At 37.9% G+C, this 19,866-nt stretch overlaps 1 protein-coding gene across 1 annotated transcript in view; it reads left to right on the top strand.

Moving 5' to 3' along the window:
* The window catches only part of MALRD1 (MAM and LDL receptor class A domain containing 1), a 595,589-nt gene that overhangs the window by 542,471 nt on the left and 33,252 nt on the right, over positions 1-19,866 (top strand). The window contains exons 37-38 of the mRNA XM_069547391.1: positions 15,753-15,832; positions 15,926-16,022. Of these exons, the coding sequence (XP_069403492.1) occupies positions 15,753-15,832; positions 15,926-16,022 (177 nt within the window). The remainder of the gene's footprint in view (positions 1-15,752; positions 15,833-15,925; positions 16,023-19,866) is intronic.

Consider the following 19,866-nt stretch of genomic DNA (forward strand, 5'->3'; position numbering starts at 1 on the left):
AGAAGGTCAGTACCCCCAAAAAATGGGTTGCAGAAAGAAAGAACAGAGAAAATTAAAAGTAGGGAGAGTTGTCAAAGAAATCTGTGCAAAAACCTTCCCCAGATGAAGCAAGAAGTAGGGTGAATGACAAACGAGTCCTACAAAGACTCTGCGTGGGGGAATTTCAGAAAACTTGAGATGACAACACTCTCCATGAATGTAACAGTTCACATACAAAGAAGGGGGAATAATCTGAGAAATACTGGAAACTAGAAGCTAAGAATGGAGAGATCTAGAAGATAATACACCTTGAAGTTCATTTATTTATTTAATTACATGATTTTCAAACCTGAGTTCCAAACTGAAAATGGAATGAGTGTAGTCTTAAAAAGAAAAGATATTAAAAAATGAACACTCCATGTACTCTGTGCCCTAGGAAAATGGGGTTTGGTCCACTTTTCCCGAGGGCAGAGTGGGATTCAGGACACAGGGCTGATGCTCAAGAGAAGTCCCAGAAAAGTCCCTGGAAAGGAGGTCCAGAGAACAAGAATCAAGTCTGGCCCAAAGAATCAACACAAAGGGGCTTTGGAAGTCTCCAAAAGAAACAGTGTATGAATAGTCTGTCTGATGGGCTTGCCAGGCAGTCAGTGGTTTAGAATTTGCCTTGCAATGCAGGGGACATGGGTTCTATTCCTGGTCCGGAAAGAGCCCACATGTTATGGTGCAACTAAGCTCATGGGCCACAACTACCGAGCCCATGAGCTGCAACTCCTGAAGCCCATGCTCCACAGGAAGAGAAGCCACTGCGATGAGAAGCCTGTGTACTGCAGCTGGAGAGTGGCCCCTACACCTGCTCTTTCTGACCAGAGGAAAGCCCACATGGAGCCACAAAGACCCAGCGCAGCCAAAATCAAATAATAAAGAAATATATAAATAAGTAAATACGTCTATCTGATATTTTAATCTAGTGGATTAAATTTTATTGAGAAGTTGTTGGAGAGTTTAAGAATTGGCCTCAAAGCCTAGACAACTTGGCAAATTAAAATAAGTCAGATCATTAGCTCCCAAGAAAAGAACAAAAAAAAATTAAATGAATGGTTCACTTTCATACCCTATTAGCTCGGCAGTCAACAGCAATATTTATGTAGTAATAGTTATTATAAACTGTGAATATGGATTTAATTATATGGAGTGGTGGAGGAAGGGCTCTAAGAGGCCATGAAAAGGAGCTGCTGGATATATAATACAGTGAGATTTTTAGCTATAACAATAAAATAGATAAATCAAAAAGCACCATATATGAATATCATTAATATAAATAGAGGCTGATACTGGAAGAAACAGGAAGGAGAGTGAAAGTATTTTTGTCTTGGAGCTTAAGACTTTTAGTTCAACTTGAGTTTTTGAACACTTATGCATGTAATATTTTACTGAAAATATAAATATAGCAAAATCTCCCTGATCTCACACACACACACACACACACACACACACACACACACACACCTGTGACCTCAGTGAACATGCCCTTTCATGTTTGTAGACTGAGTGCTTTTTGAATCAGAAATTACTCCAGTTTCCTGCTTTCTCCTCTCCTCAGTCCCCCCACCCCAAAATACCATCTCTGCCAACTACTCACCCTCGAATTTATTGAAAAGATTTATTAGAAGAGAACTCCCAAGAAGCCTTTCCATTAGCAAATGACCGGTTCTCACGTTCCCTATCCTCTCTTAAAAAAGATCGTATTTCCCATGAACCCTGGAGGCAGCCATTTCTCCTCATCCTAGAATTTTTCCTTCATCACCCCCTCTCACTTTATCAGACATCAGCCTCTCCTTACCTACTGAATCATCAACAAACATGCTCTGGAGCTATACCCTTAAAATAACGCAACCCTCACTTGCTCCCACTTTCTATTCCAGCTCCCAAAATATCCATCTTGTCCACTTCAAAGAGTTGTCCACACTCACTGTTGCCAACTGGGTCCTTCCATTGGCAATGCATCTTCTCTCAGTTCAGTTCAGTCTCTCAGTCGTGTCTGACTCTGTGATCCCATGAACCACAGCATGCCAGGCCTCCCTGTCCATCACCAACTCCCAGAGTCCACCCAAACATATGTCCATTGAGTCGGTGATGCCATCTCTAGTCCACCATAAACATAGTTACTGATAAATTGCTTATTATCTCTACAGTGCCCTCTCTCAATAAAATGTATACTTTGTGAGGTTAGGACTTTGTCTTTTATGCTCCTGTCCCAACTTTGGACTTGGCACCTGGCCCTCAATAAATATCTTCCAACAAGTAAATTAAGTATCTAATGTTTATTTCAAAACAACGCAATGATTTTTATAAAAGATGTTTTAGAGCATATTGTAAGGTCCACCGTATAAAACATATAGTGTGACAATGACTTAAATATTTTTAAAACAACATTTGATTTAATAGAAATGTAAAATCAAATCAAATGAAAACATATATTTATTTCCCAATATAATCTGTTTTGGGGGCTTCCCTGGTGGCTTAGAGGTTAAGGCATCTGCCTGGAATGCAGGAGACCTGGGTTCGATCCCTGGATGGGGAAGATCCCTTGGAGAAGGAAAATGGCAACCCACGCCAGTACTCTTGCCTGGAGAATCGCGTGGAGGGAGGAGCCTGGTAGGCTACAGTCCATGGGGCCGCAAAGAGTCAGACATGACTATAATATATATAAATATGTTGTTTTTGTTCAGTCGCTAAGTCATGCTTGACTCTTTGCGATCCCAAGGACTGCACCACACTAGGCTTCTCTGTCCTCCTCTGTCTCCCGGAGTTGGCTACGGGAGATATATTTGACAAATTAAATATAACATTCTACAAAAATAGCTTTATTTTTAGGATTTAGGCAGATAAGCACAGCCAATACATGCTACATGTCCATTCTAATTGCTTAAAAATTCCATTTTTAGTGCATGTTTATTGGCTTGCAAACATAGTAAGGTGCTCAGAAATAATTCAAACTATATATGTGTGTGTGTGTGTGTGTTTTAAATTTAATGGGAAATGCTTAATTCTCTGTAGATTGGATGTCATAAAATCTTCTAATGTCAGGATTTATTGTAACAGAAACAGATGAAACCTCAGGAGAGTTGAAGCAACATTTCTTTGGTAAAGATCAATCAGCATCACCGGCTTATTCTTGCCCTGACTTTTTCTTTTTTCCAATTTCTTTCTCCTGCTGTGTCCCTAGAATATCCCCAGCCAGGTGGTTAATGACCTATTATCCTTAAAATTTATGAGATTTTCACAAGGTGAAATAGCCCCTAACAGAGTCATTTTTCTTCCATTGCTAGCCACACCACCCTATCCTTATTCAGAGCTTCCACCCATAGAGGCAGCCATCCAGAGCTCCATCCTCACCAGGTGTTACACACGAAGAACCATCATTCTTCATTATGTCCAAGGGTGTGAAGTTTTAAGAGATCAACACATACTCTAACAAAGAGATATAAACAATGGAGAGATTTTTGTGTGTTTAACAGAGGATTTTTTTTCTGAATTATATGAGGATTTTTGTGCATCTTTGAGATCTATGATTTTTTTTTAATAATCTTATGTATTTTTTTTTTGGTTGAACTGGGTCTTTGTTGCTGCACACAGGCTTTCTCTAGTTGCAATGAGTGGGGTCTACTCTCTAGCTGTGGTTCATGTGCTTCTTGTTGCGGTGGCTTCTGGCACAGAGGCTGGTACGTGTGGGCTTCAGTAGTTGTGGTTCCCAGGCTCTAGAGCACAGGCTCAACAGTTGCAGCACACGGGCTTAGCTGCTACGTGGTATATGGGATCTTCCCGGACCAGGGGTCAGACCATGTCTCCTGCATTGGCAGGCAGATTCTTTACCACTGAGCCACTAGGGAAGCCCCTGATCTATGATTTTGTGGGTGTGCTATCCTTGATTTATGTAGCAGAGATTTGTAACTTGATGCAGCAAATTCATCTTTTTTTTTCATGTTTAGAAGGACATATATAACCTGGGAACTACCTATTTAGTAAACATTTGAAAGAATTCACTAGTAAATTGATCAAAACCAGGAACTATATTAGGAGGTTTTTCATTAATAACAAAATGGATTTATTTTTATATATTTTCTATGTTGAGAAGAGTTTATATAACATAAAAATTATTTATTCATTAAGAACTTGAGAGAAGTTATCAGTACAGTGATTTAGACAAAGAAACTTTATCGGAAGGACTCTGTAGATGATTTAGAACAATAGGTTCTTTTGTTATATCTTTCACTTCTCTCTCACAGCGTCCTCTGCTTCTTGTACCATTTGATTTCTCTTTTCCCCATGGATTAAAACTACATACCCAGGGAAAAGGGAGTGTTTAATAAATCCTAAAGCACAATGTACTCTTGCACATTGTATTCAGATTGCTGGTAATTTAGGATATTAGCATCTATGAGCAATATTGTTCTCAGCCTTTCTTCTCTGCATATTTTTTAAGGTTCATTACTAGGCAAGCATTAGCTCCCTGAAGTAAATTGGGTAGCTTTTTATTTTCCAAAACAGCATGTAAAGCATGAGAATTACCTTTCTTGAAACTTTGAAAGGACAAAACAGCCAAATAGCCTGGTCTTGAAGCAGTGTGTAAGGCTTTTTCAATATCATATGTATTACTGAACTTATCTGGATTTCTACCACTTACATTAATTGTATCATTTGTAGTATCATTGCAAAATCACTCATTTCATTGAAGTTTTCAAGTTTCTATTTATAGTTTAATATGTAAATCCCTGGTGGCTCAGAGGTTAAAGCGTCTGCCTCCAATGCGGGAGACCTGGGTTCGATCCCTGGGTTGGGAAGATCCCCTGGAGAAGGAAATGGCAATCCACTTCAGTGTTCTTGCCTGGAGAATCCCATGGATGGAGAAGCCTAGTAGGTTACAGTCCATGGGGTCAGAAAGAGTCGGACACGACTGAGAGACTTCACCTTCACCTTCACATTTATACTTAGAAGTATATTTTAAGTTTACTTATATGATATATATGCTTATGCGTACATGCGTGCATTAAATTTGAGTAGTCACAAGTGCAATGAAGAAATCATTAGTATAAGCAGGTTGCTAGGAAGGGATGGGGAAGGTATGACGGCAGTGATGTATTTTTGATAAATTTGTTAAGGCCTCTCTGAGAGGGTGTAATTTGAGTCCAGATCACAATTCCAGGAAAGTGCAAACTATTCCAAGATTTGGGCAAAAATTTCTTAACTGTCAGAAGAGGTATGAAGTCCCTGAGGCATTATGAAGACCCTAAGGCAAGAACAAGCTTAGTGTATTTAGGGAAGAGCAGAAACAGACAACATGTGAGCTAATAGATTACAGTGCACCTAGAAAAAGGCCTGATGTATAATGTGGATTAGCCAAAAAGTTCATTTGAGTTTTTCCATAACATCTTATGAAAAACGCTATAGAAAAACTCAAACGAGGTTTTTGGCCAACCCAATAGGAGACAATCAGTAATTACTCACTGAACAAAGAGTACAGGGTTTAGACTTTTTTTTTTCTCAGTTGGATGAAAGGTCATTAGAAGATTCATTGTTGTGTACTGAACAAGTACAGGACCTCATTATTAATGAAGGTCAAAGTGAATCCTAAACATCCATGAACTCTCATCCCAGCCTTTGTGGGTACTCTGGTTAGTGGACGTCCCTTCCAGAGCTGACAATTCATTGTTTGTTCCTTCTAGTTTTCAGCCTTACCATCTTGTGTGTTTTTGTATGTATTTCAACACACATATATTCAACGGAGAGACAACAAGAATAAGGCCTTGCTGGAATTAAGTCAGAGTTTATGTTTTAAAGGAAAATTCTTTTACACTTCATAGAATGGCAGGAGAAAAAGTTCAAAAACCTATTTCTTGCTAGTTTACACTCCACAGCAAAAACTTAATGTCTTTATCTTCTTCATCCTAGAACAAGACTGGTTTCTATTGACTTGCAGCCATTTTCAATTGCCCAGTTTGTGAATTATTTAGTTTCTATGTTATTTCCTCTACCTTTCCCCCCCCGCCCCTTTCATCTGACTCCAGGGAAATATTACTTCACCAAAAAAAAAAAAAAAGAAAGAAAGAAAGAAAAACTAAGTGGGAAGCTCAAAACATCAATTTCAGGAGTTCTTTTTTTTAGTATCACATCAGTTCCCTATATGAACAAAGAGGAAACAGAAACATACTTTTTATCTGCTTTATTTCTATTCTGAAGTAATTAAAATTGTTTCTCCTGTAATAATTTGAAGTAACATGTGGAAGTGCTTCCTTCCTATATTTGCAATTCTGTGCAATTTAGCTACCAGTTCCAGTGGTGGTGATGGTTGTTACTTAGTTGCTCAGTAGTGTCCAACACTTTTGTGACCCTATGGACTATAGCCTGCCAGGCTTCTCTGTCCATGGGGTTTTCTGGGCAAGGATACTGGAGTGGGTCGGCATTTCCTACACAAGAGCATGTGATTTACATTTATAAGTTATCATCCCCTAAGGACAAAATCTGACCATACATACGCAGCTTTTGGTTAGCAGGGCAAGAAGAGAGATGCAGATATAGAGAATGGACTAATGGGCTCGGGGGAGAGGGAGCCAGAGAAGAATTGAGAGAGTCGCGTCGACATATATACACTGCCAGTGTGCAATAGCCAGCTAGTGGGAAGCTCAGCTCAGCTCAGTGCTCTGAGATGACCTAGAGGGATGGGATGGGGGTGGGAGGGAGGTTCAGGAGGGAGGTTCAAGTAGGAGGGGATAGATGTATACCTGCAGCTGACTCATGTCATTATACAGCAGAAACTAATATATCATTGTAAAACAATTATACTCCAATAGAAAAGGACAAACTAGTGGTTACCAGTGGAAGAGGGAAGCGGGGAGGGGCAACCAGGGGTAGGGAAGTAAGAGGTACAAACTATTATATATAAAATAAGCTACAAAGCTATATTATACAACACAGAGAATATAGCCAATATTTTAAAATAACTATAACTGGAACATAAACTTTAAAAACTGTGAATCTCTCTATTGTATACATGTAAAATATAATATTGTCTACCTGTAACATATAATATTGCACAGCAACTATACTTCAATAAGGAGAGGTCTATATTCCTAAGGAAATGGAATATAGTGAGAAATTTACAAATATTCATATGGTACAATGACAAGAACACAGGCTATGCAGTTTTGAGAACCTGAATTTGCCACTTACAAAAGCATTGCTCTCTGAGCTTCAGTTTCCTCTCTGTAAATTGGGGATAATAACACTTAAAGAGGGGTTCTAAGGCATTGGTTCTAAAAGTGTGGCCTCTGTTTAGCGTCACTGAAAACTTGTGAGAAATGAAATTCTGGGGTCACCTCAGACTTACTGAATCAGAAACTCTGTGGATGGGCCAGCCATCTGTTTCCACAAACATTCCAGGTCATTTTATTACACACTAAAGTTATAAATGACCATGACTGTGGCTAAACAGATACTATTTGGACTCCGGACTTTCATTAAAATGAAAGTGTAACAAACACATTGCCCATGTGTTAACTCCCATTATTGTGATGCTAGTGAATATTTTCAGCAAATATTGTCTTTGAGCAGGATTGTGCTAATTGGAGCATACAGGAGTTAAACAGGTATAGTCTTTACCTTTAAAAAAAATTCATAGTCAAGAAAGATTTATAAAGAAACCAAAAGTTGTGGTACTGTATGTTAAGAGCTATCATGGCAGCTTGCAGAATGTGCTAGAACCAAAGATTGCCCATTTAAGTTAGGCAGGGGCATGAAGGAAGGCTTCTCAGGGGATGCTGTTTGGTCTGTGTCCTTAAAGTGAGTTGGCTAGGTTGATAAGGATTGAACCCATTTTCCAGCTTAATGAGAATAGATGTCTTGGAAAGTCCTAGGAGTGTGAAAGAGTATCTTAGAAGAAGGGGGCTTAAATAAAGGTAAAGAGAGTGTGAACAAAGGGAGAATGGAGATCAAACCCTCCATACCATCAAGAGGCCCTGTTGGAGAAGTCTCCGTGTTGAAACCTCTTCATCTAGATAGGATTATCACAGCTGCAGAAAACCAGCAAAGGCTTGTATCAGGGAAGGTATATGATGTGACATCAGCTTGCTAAGGCAGGCAATCCAGTTCCAGTACTAGAGCAAGGAGGGCCTTTGGCCATGTGACCAAAGCAGGATTGAGCAAAAGGACCTATGGCTGAGATGCCTAGCAGGTAAATTGATGGAACTTTGGTGATTGAGATGATCAGCGGCCCCTAACCTTTATGGCGTGAGGGATCGGTTTCGTGGAAAACAATTTTTCTAGGGAGTGGGATGGTGAGGTTGGTTTTGAATAATCAAGCACATTACTTATATTGTGAACTTTATTTTTATTATTATATCAGCTCCATGTCAGATCATCAGGCATTAGATCTCGGAGGTTGGGGACCCCTGGAAATGATGAAGTGGAAGAATGGATATGGGACTTCAGAAACTGTTTTTAACCTGTTTATCTTTCTTTTAACATAAAATTCTTCTCTCTCTCTGATGCTTGAAATATCACATTTCAAAACAGAATTAAGATTCCCTTTAAAGAGTTTTCAAAATTGTTAGGAAAAAAATGCAATCAGATGTGTTTGCCTCATTATCCTGAATCAGTAAGAAGTATTGGATCAGGTCAGCTAATTAAAATCTAAAATATTCAAATATCAACATGTTATGAAATAGCCATGCCTCTGCATTATCAGTTTGTTTTTTATTACTTTAGAATTATTTGAACAACTCATATTGCTTAAAAAGGAGAGAGTAAACCCCCTGCTGGTTCCCACCAAATTAATCCATGAACACATGCTTGAAAATGTGTGGCTCCTCATTTGTTTTTCCTGGCAACGAGAGAGATGAGCTGGGACCAGCACACAGAGGACAGAAAGGATGGGAGGATCTTCTGTTCCAGGTGTTAGCGAGTAATGAATGGGTGTTCGCAAGCACACCCAGAAATAAGCTGTTATTTTATAACTCCTCCCTTATTACCTACTAGTAGCAGAAGACCTCTAAGAATTTAGGAAAGATTAGGATGCTGGCTGTGGCTGAAAGAGTCTAACTACATTTTATTTCTCCCTTTCTCCTGTTTGTGTTAAGAAAACAGGCCCTTATGCATGGATGGAGTGGGATGTTTATCTTTCTCTTTCAGGAGGGCTCTGCCTAATACTTCTAAATGTTATAAAATATGCTGCAGCTAATTAGTCAAGGAGGAAATTAGTCCAAGCGAATTAATCACTGGTGCTCAATGTGGAATTTCAGTGCTTTGTGACTCAGAGATTATTTAGTTGTTTCCCATGCTTTCTTGTTTTCTGTTAAAATGAATTCACCCATGTCAACACGGATGGCTCATTAGGGGCTTTCCGCCATTGTCCCACTCCCCTTCTGCTGGCACAGGCTCGCCATAGGGATCAGAAAGCACTCCGTCTGAACTGATGCTTACATACAAAGTTGGGTTGGCACTACTTTCTCCTTCCTTGGAGTACTTCCAGTGGGTAGAAACCACAGGGGATGGGGGAGGGGTGTAGAAGTGTTCAACACAGGCAGTGAGCACTTTATTAAACACCTGCTCTTCCTTCCTCTACCTGTGTAACTGCTTCAAGAACCTCCAGGTAAATTTGGGTGTAAAAATGCTTTTTAAGTGACATAAATGATAAGTTAGGAAAGTAGAAGCTGTGAACCATGGCTTTTCACTGTCTCCTAAGATTTACTGATGCTCAGGCAGGGGTGGAGACAGGACTGTTGTCAGATGCCAGCTCCCTGGAGGGTCAGTATGTTAGGGCAGGGAATGATCATGACCGTGGTTTATACAGAAAGCAGAAGGCTGGGTATCAAAAAGCCTGACATAGATAATGCTTTACAGTTAGCAATGTGCTTCCATGTGCATTTTTTAAATTCAGCTCTCCTACACATCCTGTGAGATGAGTTGTACTTATTACTCTTTATAAATAGGAAACTGAATTTTTTTGTGTGGATACAACTGTTGTGTAGTATTTTGAAAGTCTAGATGAATACCATGATTTTTCTTTAGTTGGGTAGAGAAAACTGAAGTCAAAGTGTTAGTGTTGCTCAGTTGTGTTTGCAATCCCATAGACTGTAGCCTACCAGGCTCCTCTCCCCATGGAATTCTCTAGGAAGGAATACTGGAGTGCTGGCCATTCTCTAGGCAGGAATACTGGACAATGGCTAGCCAGTGTCTTTTCCAAGGGACCTTCCCAACCCAGGGACTGAAACTGGGGTTTTTTTCTCTCTCTCTTTTTTTTTTTTTTTTTTTGCTTATCTTTGTTTTTTATGTTTTAACTACTGTTGCTTTTGTAAAAGGAAAAATAATCACTTTTTAATTAATGAAAAGTATGTCTCCTCTCTAAATAAATCAGTAAATAAATAGTAAAATGAAGTGATCTGACTCTCCTAAGGCTACAGAGCTAGAAAGTGGCTTAGTCTTGCTGAATGAATCCAGATGCCCTGATTTTCCTTTCTTAATCTTTCTCAACACCACATCTGCCTCCTGTATACCTAGACGTTTGCAGGGTAAAACTTAATGTGATAAATGGACGTTTTCAGACAATGAAAATGAGACCCCAGTGTCTGTCCGAACAGACAAAAACCGTGAAGTTAATGGCAATTATAAACAATTATATTCCAAGTGGGAAGCAAAACCATGTAGTAAAGAGAGCATCAGCTGAGAGCCAAACAGACACAGTGTAAGGGCTTGTTCACAGAGTACCTTTGGTGACTCACTGCTCAACCACTCTGGGCATTTATTTTCTCAACTATGAAATGGGGAAATAACTTGTATCCTATAACATGGGTGTATCACAAATAATATATTAAAGTATTTAGAATATTTTTCAGCACATAGGAGGTGCTCAGTCCACTCCCTATTGGGTTTAGTATATTGTAGTTTTCTAAAGCATGAATGTCATTGTAGAATGATATCAGTTCCTATAACAATATTCATAATTTTAATAATCATAAAATGTTACTGTAAACATGCCTAGCAAAATAAAACAAGTCTACTACTAGAATGCTAAATGATTAATCTGCACTATATTCAAAATCCCTTCCTTCTGAAGGAATTTCCCTTTTGCAGATTTAAAAAACTATAGAGTAAGTATTTCTGAAAAAATATACTTCAGTAAAGAACTGTAAAATCTAGAGGCTAGATTAGCATTGCATTAACAATTTGAACATAATTTAGACATATCTCTCCAGATCCCATCAGTCATTGATGGTTTCTACACACTCAGATGACCATTTTTTCTGACTCGTTGTATAATATATATATAAACACTTCATACTCTGGAATAAATACACTTTAATAAATCACTTGTTCCATACATGTCTAGTTGCGATTGTACATTTTTCACTTTCTGAGTCTGGAGAAATAGATTCTGGAAGCAGTTTTTTTCATCTTCTCCTTCAGCATTTTTCTTTCCCTTTCTTATACTTCATATATTTTATTTTCTATTTTGTTTCTTACTTATGTTTTTAAAAGGTTTTTATCTCCTAAGTTTATGCTCTTGCCAATTCTCTAGCATATCTTGGCCATCCTTTTTCTATGTGGCAGACTATCTTGTATGTAGTAGACATTGAATAAATATTTTAAGAATAAGGGATTATTGATTTAATGAGGAGAACTTCAGGGATCAAAATGGAAGAGTAGGAAAATGGGCTTTGCATGTGTGCTCCTAAAAGACCAGACTCAAACTGGCTCAAATGATACAGAAACTTATTGACTCATGTATCTAAAAAGTCTGAATGCAGAGCAAACGTGAAATCGGAACAGACTGAAAAGGTTCAAGTGCCTTTAAGATTGTTCCTCCCTTTCTCTATGATTTCCTAGGCTATGTCTTCCCAGTAGGTTATTTTATCCTCAGGCTGGCTTTTGTAGCAAAATGGTAGCTTCATAAGGCTATATTCTTCCTTGTTCACATCAGAATTGGGCAGAGGATAATTCTTACCACAAATATCCATCAATGTGTACCCACTGGTGACAGAATTACTTCTGGAAAACTAACGTCCATGTCTGTCTATGAACCAATCCCTGTTGACTGGGAATGCTCTCTGGTAATGGACAGGGTCCTGAGGCAAAACACTGCACCAAGGGAAATGAGATAACCCTAGAGACAGGCTGGGGTTCCATCTCAACCAAACCGTGGAAATGCTTATAATTTGATGGAGGGAAGGGAAGGAGGATGGGTGTTTCAATGAATTTGGTGCAGGCAGTCATAACATACATGGTAATTGAGTAGCAGCTGGAACCTCCATTGTTCTAAAATAAGGCTGAAATGCTTCCAAATCCCCCTTGGAAGAAAAGCTATGACAAACTTAACACCATACTAAAAAGCAGAGACATCACTTTGCCAACAAAGGGCCATCTAGTCAAGCCTGTGGTTTTTCCAGTAGTCATGTACGGATGTGAGAGTTGGACCATAAAGAAAGCTGAGCGCTGAAGAATTGATGCTTTTGAACAGTGGTGTTGGAGAATATTCTTGAGAATCCCTTGGACTTCAAGGAGATCAAACAAGTAAATCCTAAAGGAAATCAATCCTGAATATTCATTGGAGGGACTGATGCTGAAGCTGAAGCCCCAATACTTTGACCACCTGATGTGAAGAACCGACTTATTGGAAAAGACCCTGATGCTGGGAAAGACTGTAAACAGGAGAAGGGGATGACAGAGGATGAGGTGGGTGGGTGGCATGACCGACTCAATAGAATGAGTCTGAGCAGGCTCTGGGAAATACTGAAGGACAGGAAAGCCTGGCGTGCTCCAGTCCATGGGGTCACAGAGTTGGAAATGACTGAGCGACTGAAGAATGGAAGATAAGGCTGAAATGCTGCAATGTTAAACTCATTAGGTATATGAAATAAATGAGAAAGCACACAGCCTCACATTAACTCGGGATAAATTAAATTTTCCTCAAAAACATTTTGTTTATGCATACTTTCTAAATAAAAATGAGTTATTTTTGACAGTTTGTCAAGCTTAACAGGTCATTTTTTGATTTAACTGTTTCTTATGACTCAGTATGAAAAAGCCTTCCAGAATAATTTCATCACATCTAGCATTTCTTTTCTTCTTGACACGAAAACAAAACAAGCCTTCTCATTTACACTGAGATATCCTAGTCTTTGGCTTCCCTGTTGTGTCATTGGTCAGGAATCTGCAACAGATGCAAGAGATGTGGGTTTGATTCCTGGGTCAGGAAGATCCCCTAGAGAAGGAAATACAACCCATTCCAGTATTCTTGCCTGGGAAATCCCACGGACAGAGGAGCATGGCAGGCTGTAGTCCATGGGGTTGCAAAAGAGTCGGATATGACTTAGTGACTAAACAATGACAATAATCCTAGTCTTTAGCACAAATATTATATAGTGTTTATCATCCTTATATTATTAGATCTTGTTGGGTTATACAAGAGGTAGAATCACCATTGTATTTAATCTTGTCTAATCATAATGTAGCTAAAACATTACCTAGGAAGGATTATTTGGTTTTTAATTTTCAAGCAAATAGGATGAATCTCACTGCCCCATTCTTTTAGGGATCTCACTCTTGGTATCAGACAGTTATACAGGATTCCCCACACCCACCCGACTCACCACCCAGCCACCCAGCTTTTCACAGCTGCGCCTGGAATGCCCCACCTGGACTGGTATCCTCTGGTTGGCATCTGCTTAGGCAAAGCACACCAGGTTCTTCCCAACAGATCATCTACTTTCCCTTTTTCTCCCCACAAGAGCCTTCACCTTCTGTCCCCAACAGCTGTTAAAACTACCCAGAAGGCTGCCACTGAAAATAACAATCTGTGCCTTCCTTCTTCAGGAAGGAAGTCTCTTATTTTTCATTTGGTATGCTACTATTTATGATTTGCTAGTGAAAAATAAATAGTTGAATGAGATATCTAAGCTTCAGATTGCACATGAAGAGGAGTAGAGAGGATGACTAGCCTTAAAAAAAAAATCTCAGTGATCTTTAGGATTGACTGGTTTGATCTCCTTGCATTTCAAAGGAACCTCAAGAGTCTTCTCCAGTACCACAATTTGAAAAGCATCGATTCTTCAGCACTCAGCCTTCTTTATAGTCCAACTCTCACATCTGTACATGACTGCTAGAAAAATCATAACTTTGACTATACAGACCTTCGTCAGCAAAGTAATGTCTTAGATCAAGTCAGTTGAAGGCAAAATGTGAAAGACTGACATGTGGATTCACACTGCCAACCTGAAAACTGATAAAGAATACTTATTAAGGTTTATGAGAGTAAAAAAACAAATAGACTCTGATCTTAAACATTTCTAATTTATTTTAATTTGAATAGAGACATCAAAAACAACTAAATTGTCTTAAATTTCTTTTTAAAGAATATTTACTAAGGAAAGAAGGCATTCTTATGGGCCCCCTTGAACCTCCTTTTTATATTTAATATTTAAGGAAGCTATTGCTTTTTTGAAGAAATTGATATTGGTTATTCAGATTTTCAAAAACAAAAGGGAGATTGAGAAAAAAAAAATTAACTGTGTGCTAAAGAAACATTGCTTCTAACACATAGCTTTTAAAAACATTCATTCAAAAGCCAGTTTTTAATCCAATTGGCAGGAAACTCAACCAAACCCTTCTTAATTTGTATCCAGTTATTTCTGGTAAACAAGAATGTATATATAAGCTTTCACATTCATATGCAAACACATTCTACCAGAGAAATTCTGACACTTATGCTGCTTAGAAATAAACCTCATTTCCCTTTGAGGCATGAGTTAGTTTCCAGTTCTGAACTTTCTGAAAGCCATCCATATCAGAGCAGATGTTCCCAGTGTTACAAATTTCATCACGTATGACTAAATAAAGCAGAGATAGTGAAATCCTATAGGATTGATGGTATTTCCAATTTGATTATTAATCTGATTCCACATCTATGAAATTGAAGGATCATCCGCTTATAATGAGAAATAAAAATACTCTGATTTATATTTATGTTAATCTATTATTTGAATATTCTCTATTGGTATCTGAAAGAACTTAAATCCATTCACTATTGAAAAATGTGCTAGCTTTAGAGTTTGAGACAAATGAAAAAGTAAAGTAATATTGGGCACTGGTGAAAAGTGAAGTCAACTTTTGAAAACAAGAAATGAGTCTTGTTTCCACCATCAGTTCAGCTCCATTGCTCAATCATGTCTGACTCTTTGCAACCCTATGGACTGCAGCATGCCAGACTTCCCTGTCCATCACTAACTCCTGGAGCTTGCTCAAACTCATGTCCTTCGAGTCAGTAATGTCATCCAACCATCTCATCCTCATCCCTTCTCCTCCTGCCTTCAGTCTTTCCCAACATCAGGGTCTTTCCCAATATATGGAAATATGGAATTGGTCTGCCACAGTTATCAAAGGAACTGTGAACACAGGAATCGAAGAAAATATAGTCCAATATATGGAATATGGTTCCCACCAAATAGATAAGGAAATCAAGCCCCCACCTTACAGATAAAACAAGGAGGGAATAAATACTGAAAAAAAAATTCTCTTACACAAATAATATGAAAATAATATTTAAATTTTTTTTTTTTTGCTTTGCTTTAGCATTTTTGGTTTCATATCAAAGTTACCCACATTCCTGGTATCTCATTATTTTTAAACATTCATTGTTTTATTCCATGACAGTACTGCTAAAATATGTTTCCACTTCTTTCTTTCTTTATTTTTTTACCAACTATCACATTTTATCTCATCTCCAGATGTGCACAAGGTTGGAAGGGAAATCGTTGCCACATCAAGGTTAACCCACCGACTGCTGATTTCACGAACACTCAGAACAGTAAGTGACATTGTGACCAAAATCACTGGAGTTTTGGAGTCTCTAATATTTTTCACTGAATATTTACACTTTTTTATTGGTTTGAAATTCCAGATATATGGACCCTCCTGGGTATTGGATTAGCTTTACTGATTGCTCATATTACACTAGCGGTCTTGTGTTTTCTTGCCAACAGAAAAGTACCAGTAAGGTAAGTGATGCCTTCCATTGCTCTGGCAGACCAATTTTCTGAAACATTTCATTTGTTATATTTTTCTTTCATTCCATATTACATTCAGGTAACTTTAGTTTTCCATACTTCGTGGGTTTATTTTTCTGGGAAGAAAGCCTAAGCTATTTAATGATTAGTAGTTTTTAAATAAAAAGCCATAAGTTTACTTTTCTGATTATGTTAGGAACATTTTTGATGACACCAAATAACAAAATCTGACATTTGGCCCAAATGAAAAATGCACAAGGTGATGGATGTCCCACTTTCTGGCAGTGCTCAGGGTCATCAGCACAACTATCAAAGAGACCCTTTCTCAGCTTGCTCAGGGAGGTCTTGCACCAGTGCCCCAGACCAAGACTCCACGTCCTAGGTGGCACATAGATCCGAAGCTGAGATCTGTGTACCTGGAGGGACTCTGTGGGCTCGACTCATGCATGGTTAAGACCTCACAACCTATTGTGCCCTTCAGGATTCTGGGGCTTCCTACTCCATACCCATCTTCTATCATCTGAATGAGAAACACATCATATCCCCCCAGTAATGAAAGCGATTGTCTTTCCCATGAACTAAACAAGCTAAGGGCTCAAAATAAGACTTAAAGAAATTTTAAGAAATTAAAGAAAGGCATCATGTCTTGCACACCTGCATCTGTGTTCAGAAATTTAGATTTGCTGCTAGCCAGTGTGTCACAGAGCCCTGCAGAGCTGCCTGTTCCTTGGTGCCAACTTATATCCGCCTCTTGCTTGAATTTTCCACAGATCTCCAGCCTGCAATCATGTTAATTAGCAGACACCAAACTCGATATCATCAATTAAGGCAAATTTATTATAAAATTATAGTGTTCATTAGGAAAAAAGATACAACGTTTTACTCCATTACTATTAAAGTCTTACTCATCTATTAATTCTTTGTTTCTTATGTGCCTAAAATATGCCAGACAATGTGGATACAAACATGAATGAAAATAAGTCTGGACTTAATGTAGTGGGAAAAAACATAAAGCTACTAAGTGAAATACTGGTTTTGTGCTACTATATAGTAGCATTTTCCAGAGAAACAAAAAAATGGATAAAAAGATAGAAGCTAGCTGCAGCAGCAGCAGCTAGCTAGTTAGATATTCTGTTATTTCTATCCTTCTGTGTTTATATATATCTTTAAATATCAAATGCATAATATATTTATATTTAATGTATAAATATAATATACAACCTATACAATAAACTAGTAATTATTATATTAATATATTATTATGTTTAAATATGTCAGTATATAATATATTAAGATATCTTAAAATTAACATATATCTTCCTATAAAAATTACATATTTATATATTACATTTATGAAATATGAATTATAAAATTGTTTATTAATATTGAGATAATCATATTTAATTGTATTAATACTATAATTAATATATATATAATTATAATATATTAAGGGAGAAGGATTTATTTGCTCACGTAATAGTGGGGACTGGCAAGCGTGAAACTTGCAGGGCAGGCCTGCAAGCTGGAAAGTCAGGTAAGCATTGATGGTGTAAGCTTGAGTCTAGAATCTTTCAGACAAGCTATCAGACTGGAAACACGGGTAGGATTTCTCTGTTGTAATCTTGAGGCAGAATTCTTTCTTTTTTTAAGAAATCTCAGCATTTACTCCTAAAGCTTTCAAATAAGTGAATGAGCCCCTCCCACAATAGAGGTAGTAATCTTAAAATTGGCTGATGGTAAGTGCTCATGACATCTGAGAAGGCCTTCACAGTAGCATCTCGAGTATGGTTTGAATGAACAATAGCGCTCCACAGCCCAACCAAGTTGACACATAAAACTAATCACTGCAGTATATAAATAAGTTTTCATATGAACACAACCAGCAGAGGTCCTCAAAAAGAACCTTAAGTTTCACACCTTCTCCGGATTCATATTGGACAACCTGCATATTCTGGGCTATGGAGAGACCTCTAAAGCAAATGTTGGTGGCACTGCAGCCCAGCCTGAGAGATCTCTTTTCCTCTTTCTCTCCTTTCTCACTTAGAGTTTGAAATCATATTTATTTTCTTAATTGAGGTACAGTTGTTTTACAGTGTGGTGTTAGTTTCTGGTGTATAGCAAAGTGACTCAGTTATATGTGTATATACATATATTTTTTCCCAGATTACTTTCCATTATAGGTTTTTACGAAGTATCAAATATAGTTCCCTGTGCTATAGAGTAGGACTTTGTTGTTTATCTGGGGTTTTTTTTTTGCATATTTATTTATTGCAATTACGTTTTTTCATTTTAATTTTTACTTTATTTTACTTTACAATACTGTATTGGTTTTGCCACATCTGTTTTACATATAGAAGTAAGAGTCTGGCAGGCTACAGTCTATGGGGTTGCAAAAGAGTGGGGCACAACTTAGCAACTGAACAATTGTGTATCTGTTAAACCCCAAACTCCTGATTTATCCCTTCCCCACCCCTTTCCTCTTTGGTAACAGTAACAAACCATAGTTTGTTTTCTATGTTTGTGAGTCTGTTTCAGTTTTCTAAATAAGTTCATTTGTACCATTTTTTTTTGATTCCCTGGGACATGTTTTAACATATGTATTTAAATTTAACAATAAGTCAGCTTTTTTGGAAAATTAAGTTTGAGTTGGTTGATTGGCTAGTTAGCACGACTGGCTTTGTCACTTAGATGAGATGGTAGACAAATTCCATAATTTAAATAACTCAATATAAAATATTCCAGAAATTCTTTTCTTTGCAACCACTAAACTTATAGCTTACTGTGAACAGTATCAGATTCTTGATCTCCAAAGATTTAGCTTCAGGACCAGAGATCAGGCTTGACCACTCAGGGCTGTTGTGTGGCAGAAGTTTCATTACAGTGAAAAACAAAGAAGGCTTCTGACAACGACATCAGAAGGGGATGGAGAGTGCCCCCTCACTAGTCTTAGCAAGGGAGCTATATACTTTTTAAATTAGTTATTACACTAAATCAAAAGAATGTCCCAAGATTGTAAAGGTCTTACTAGGCCCACTCCCACAATTTACATTTTAAGATAACAGGATTAGTCGGAAGGTTCTCAAGAAGGAGAAACATATCCTCAAGCCGGATACATTGCTGTTATAGAATCCTTAGTACAGAGTTTAAGCTGAGTTTTTTTGTTGCATAATCATCAACTCTGGGCTTAAGGAAAAAAAACCTAAAACTAAGGACTGTAGAAAAAAATTTTGTCCTTTTCTCCTCCTTGAGAACTCCAGACCCCTATCTCCTCCTTGAGAGCCCCAGACCCCTCTCTTCTCCTCAGGGATCCCCAGCTTCTTATCAACCTATCTAGAAATTGACTCAATACACTTTTTAGACATTAAAATAAAAATGTAAAAGGAGATGCATATTTTTCTAAATTATTTTAGAGATAACTCAAGTGGCAATGTTCAAAGACCACTGCACCAAGTTTGATTTTCCACCAACTCCACTCTCCACATACACCCTACCCTTGGAAGTGTTCCCATTCCTCTACAGTGTATGGCATTTCACACAATATGCCTAGCAGAGTTATACAAACACATGCATTTTTTATACTAAGTAAAAATAACCTGGTATTCCTTCAGGGTTAGTCACTGAGTTGTCAGAATGTTATCCGCAAGGAGATTGTTAAAACGCCATTTTGTAGTGTTATTACTTAACAATTTCCATATTAACCATTCCTTATCTTTACATTCCCAGTTTCTAGCATCGTATGCATAACATATCCAATACACACCTATTGAAGACTATCTGTACTTTAATATTATCCATACTTCTGATCATCACCAGAAATATTGCTCATGTCTACTGA

This window comes from Ovis canadensis, chromosome 13 (assembly GCF_042477335.2).
Source record: "Ovis canadensis isolate MfBH-ARS-UI-01 breed Bighorn chromosome 13, ARS-UI_OviCan_v2, whole genome shotgun sequence".
Lineage (NCBI taxonomy): Eukaryota > Metazoa > Chordata > Mammalia > Artiodactyla > Bovidae > Ovis > Ovis canadensis.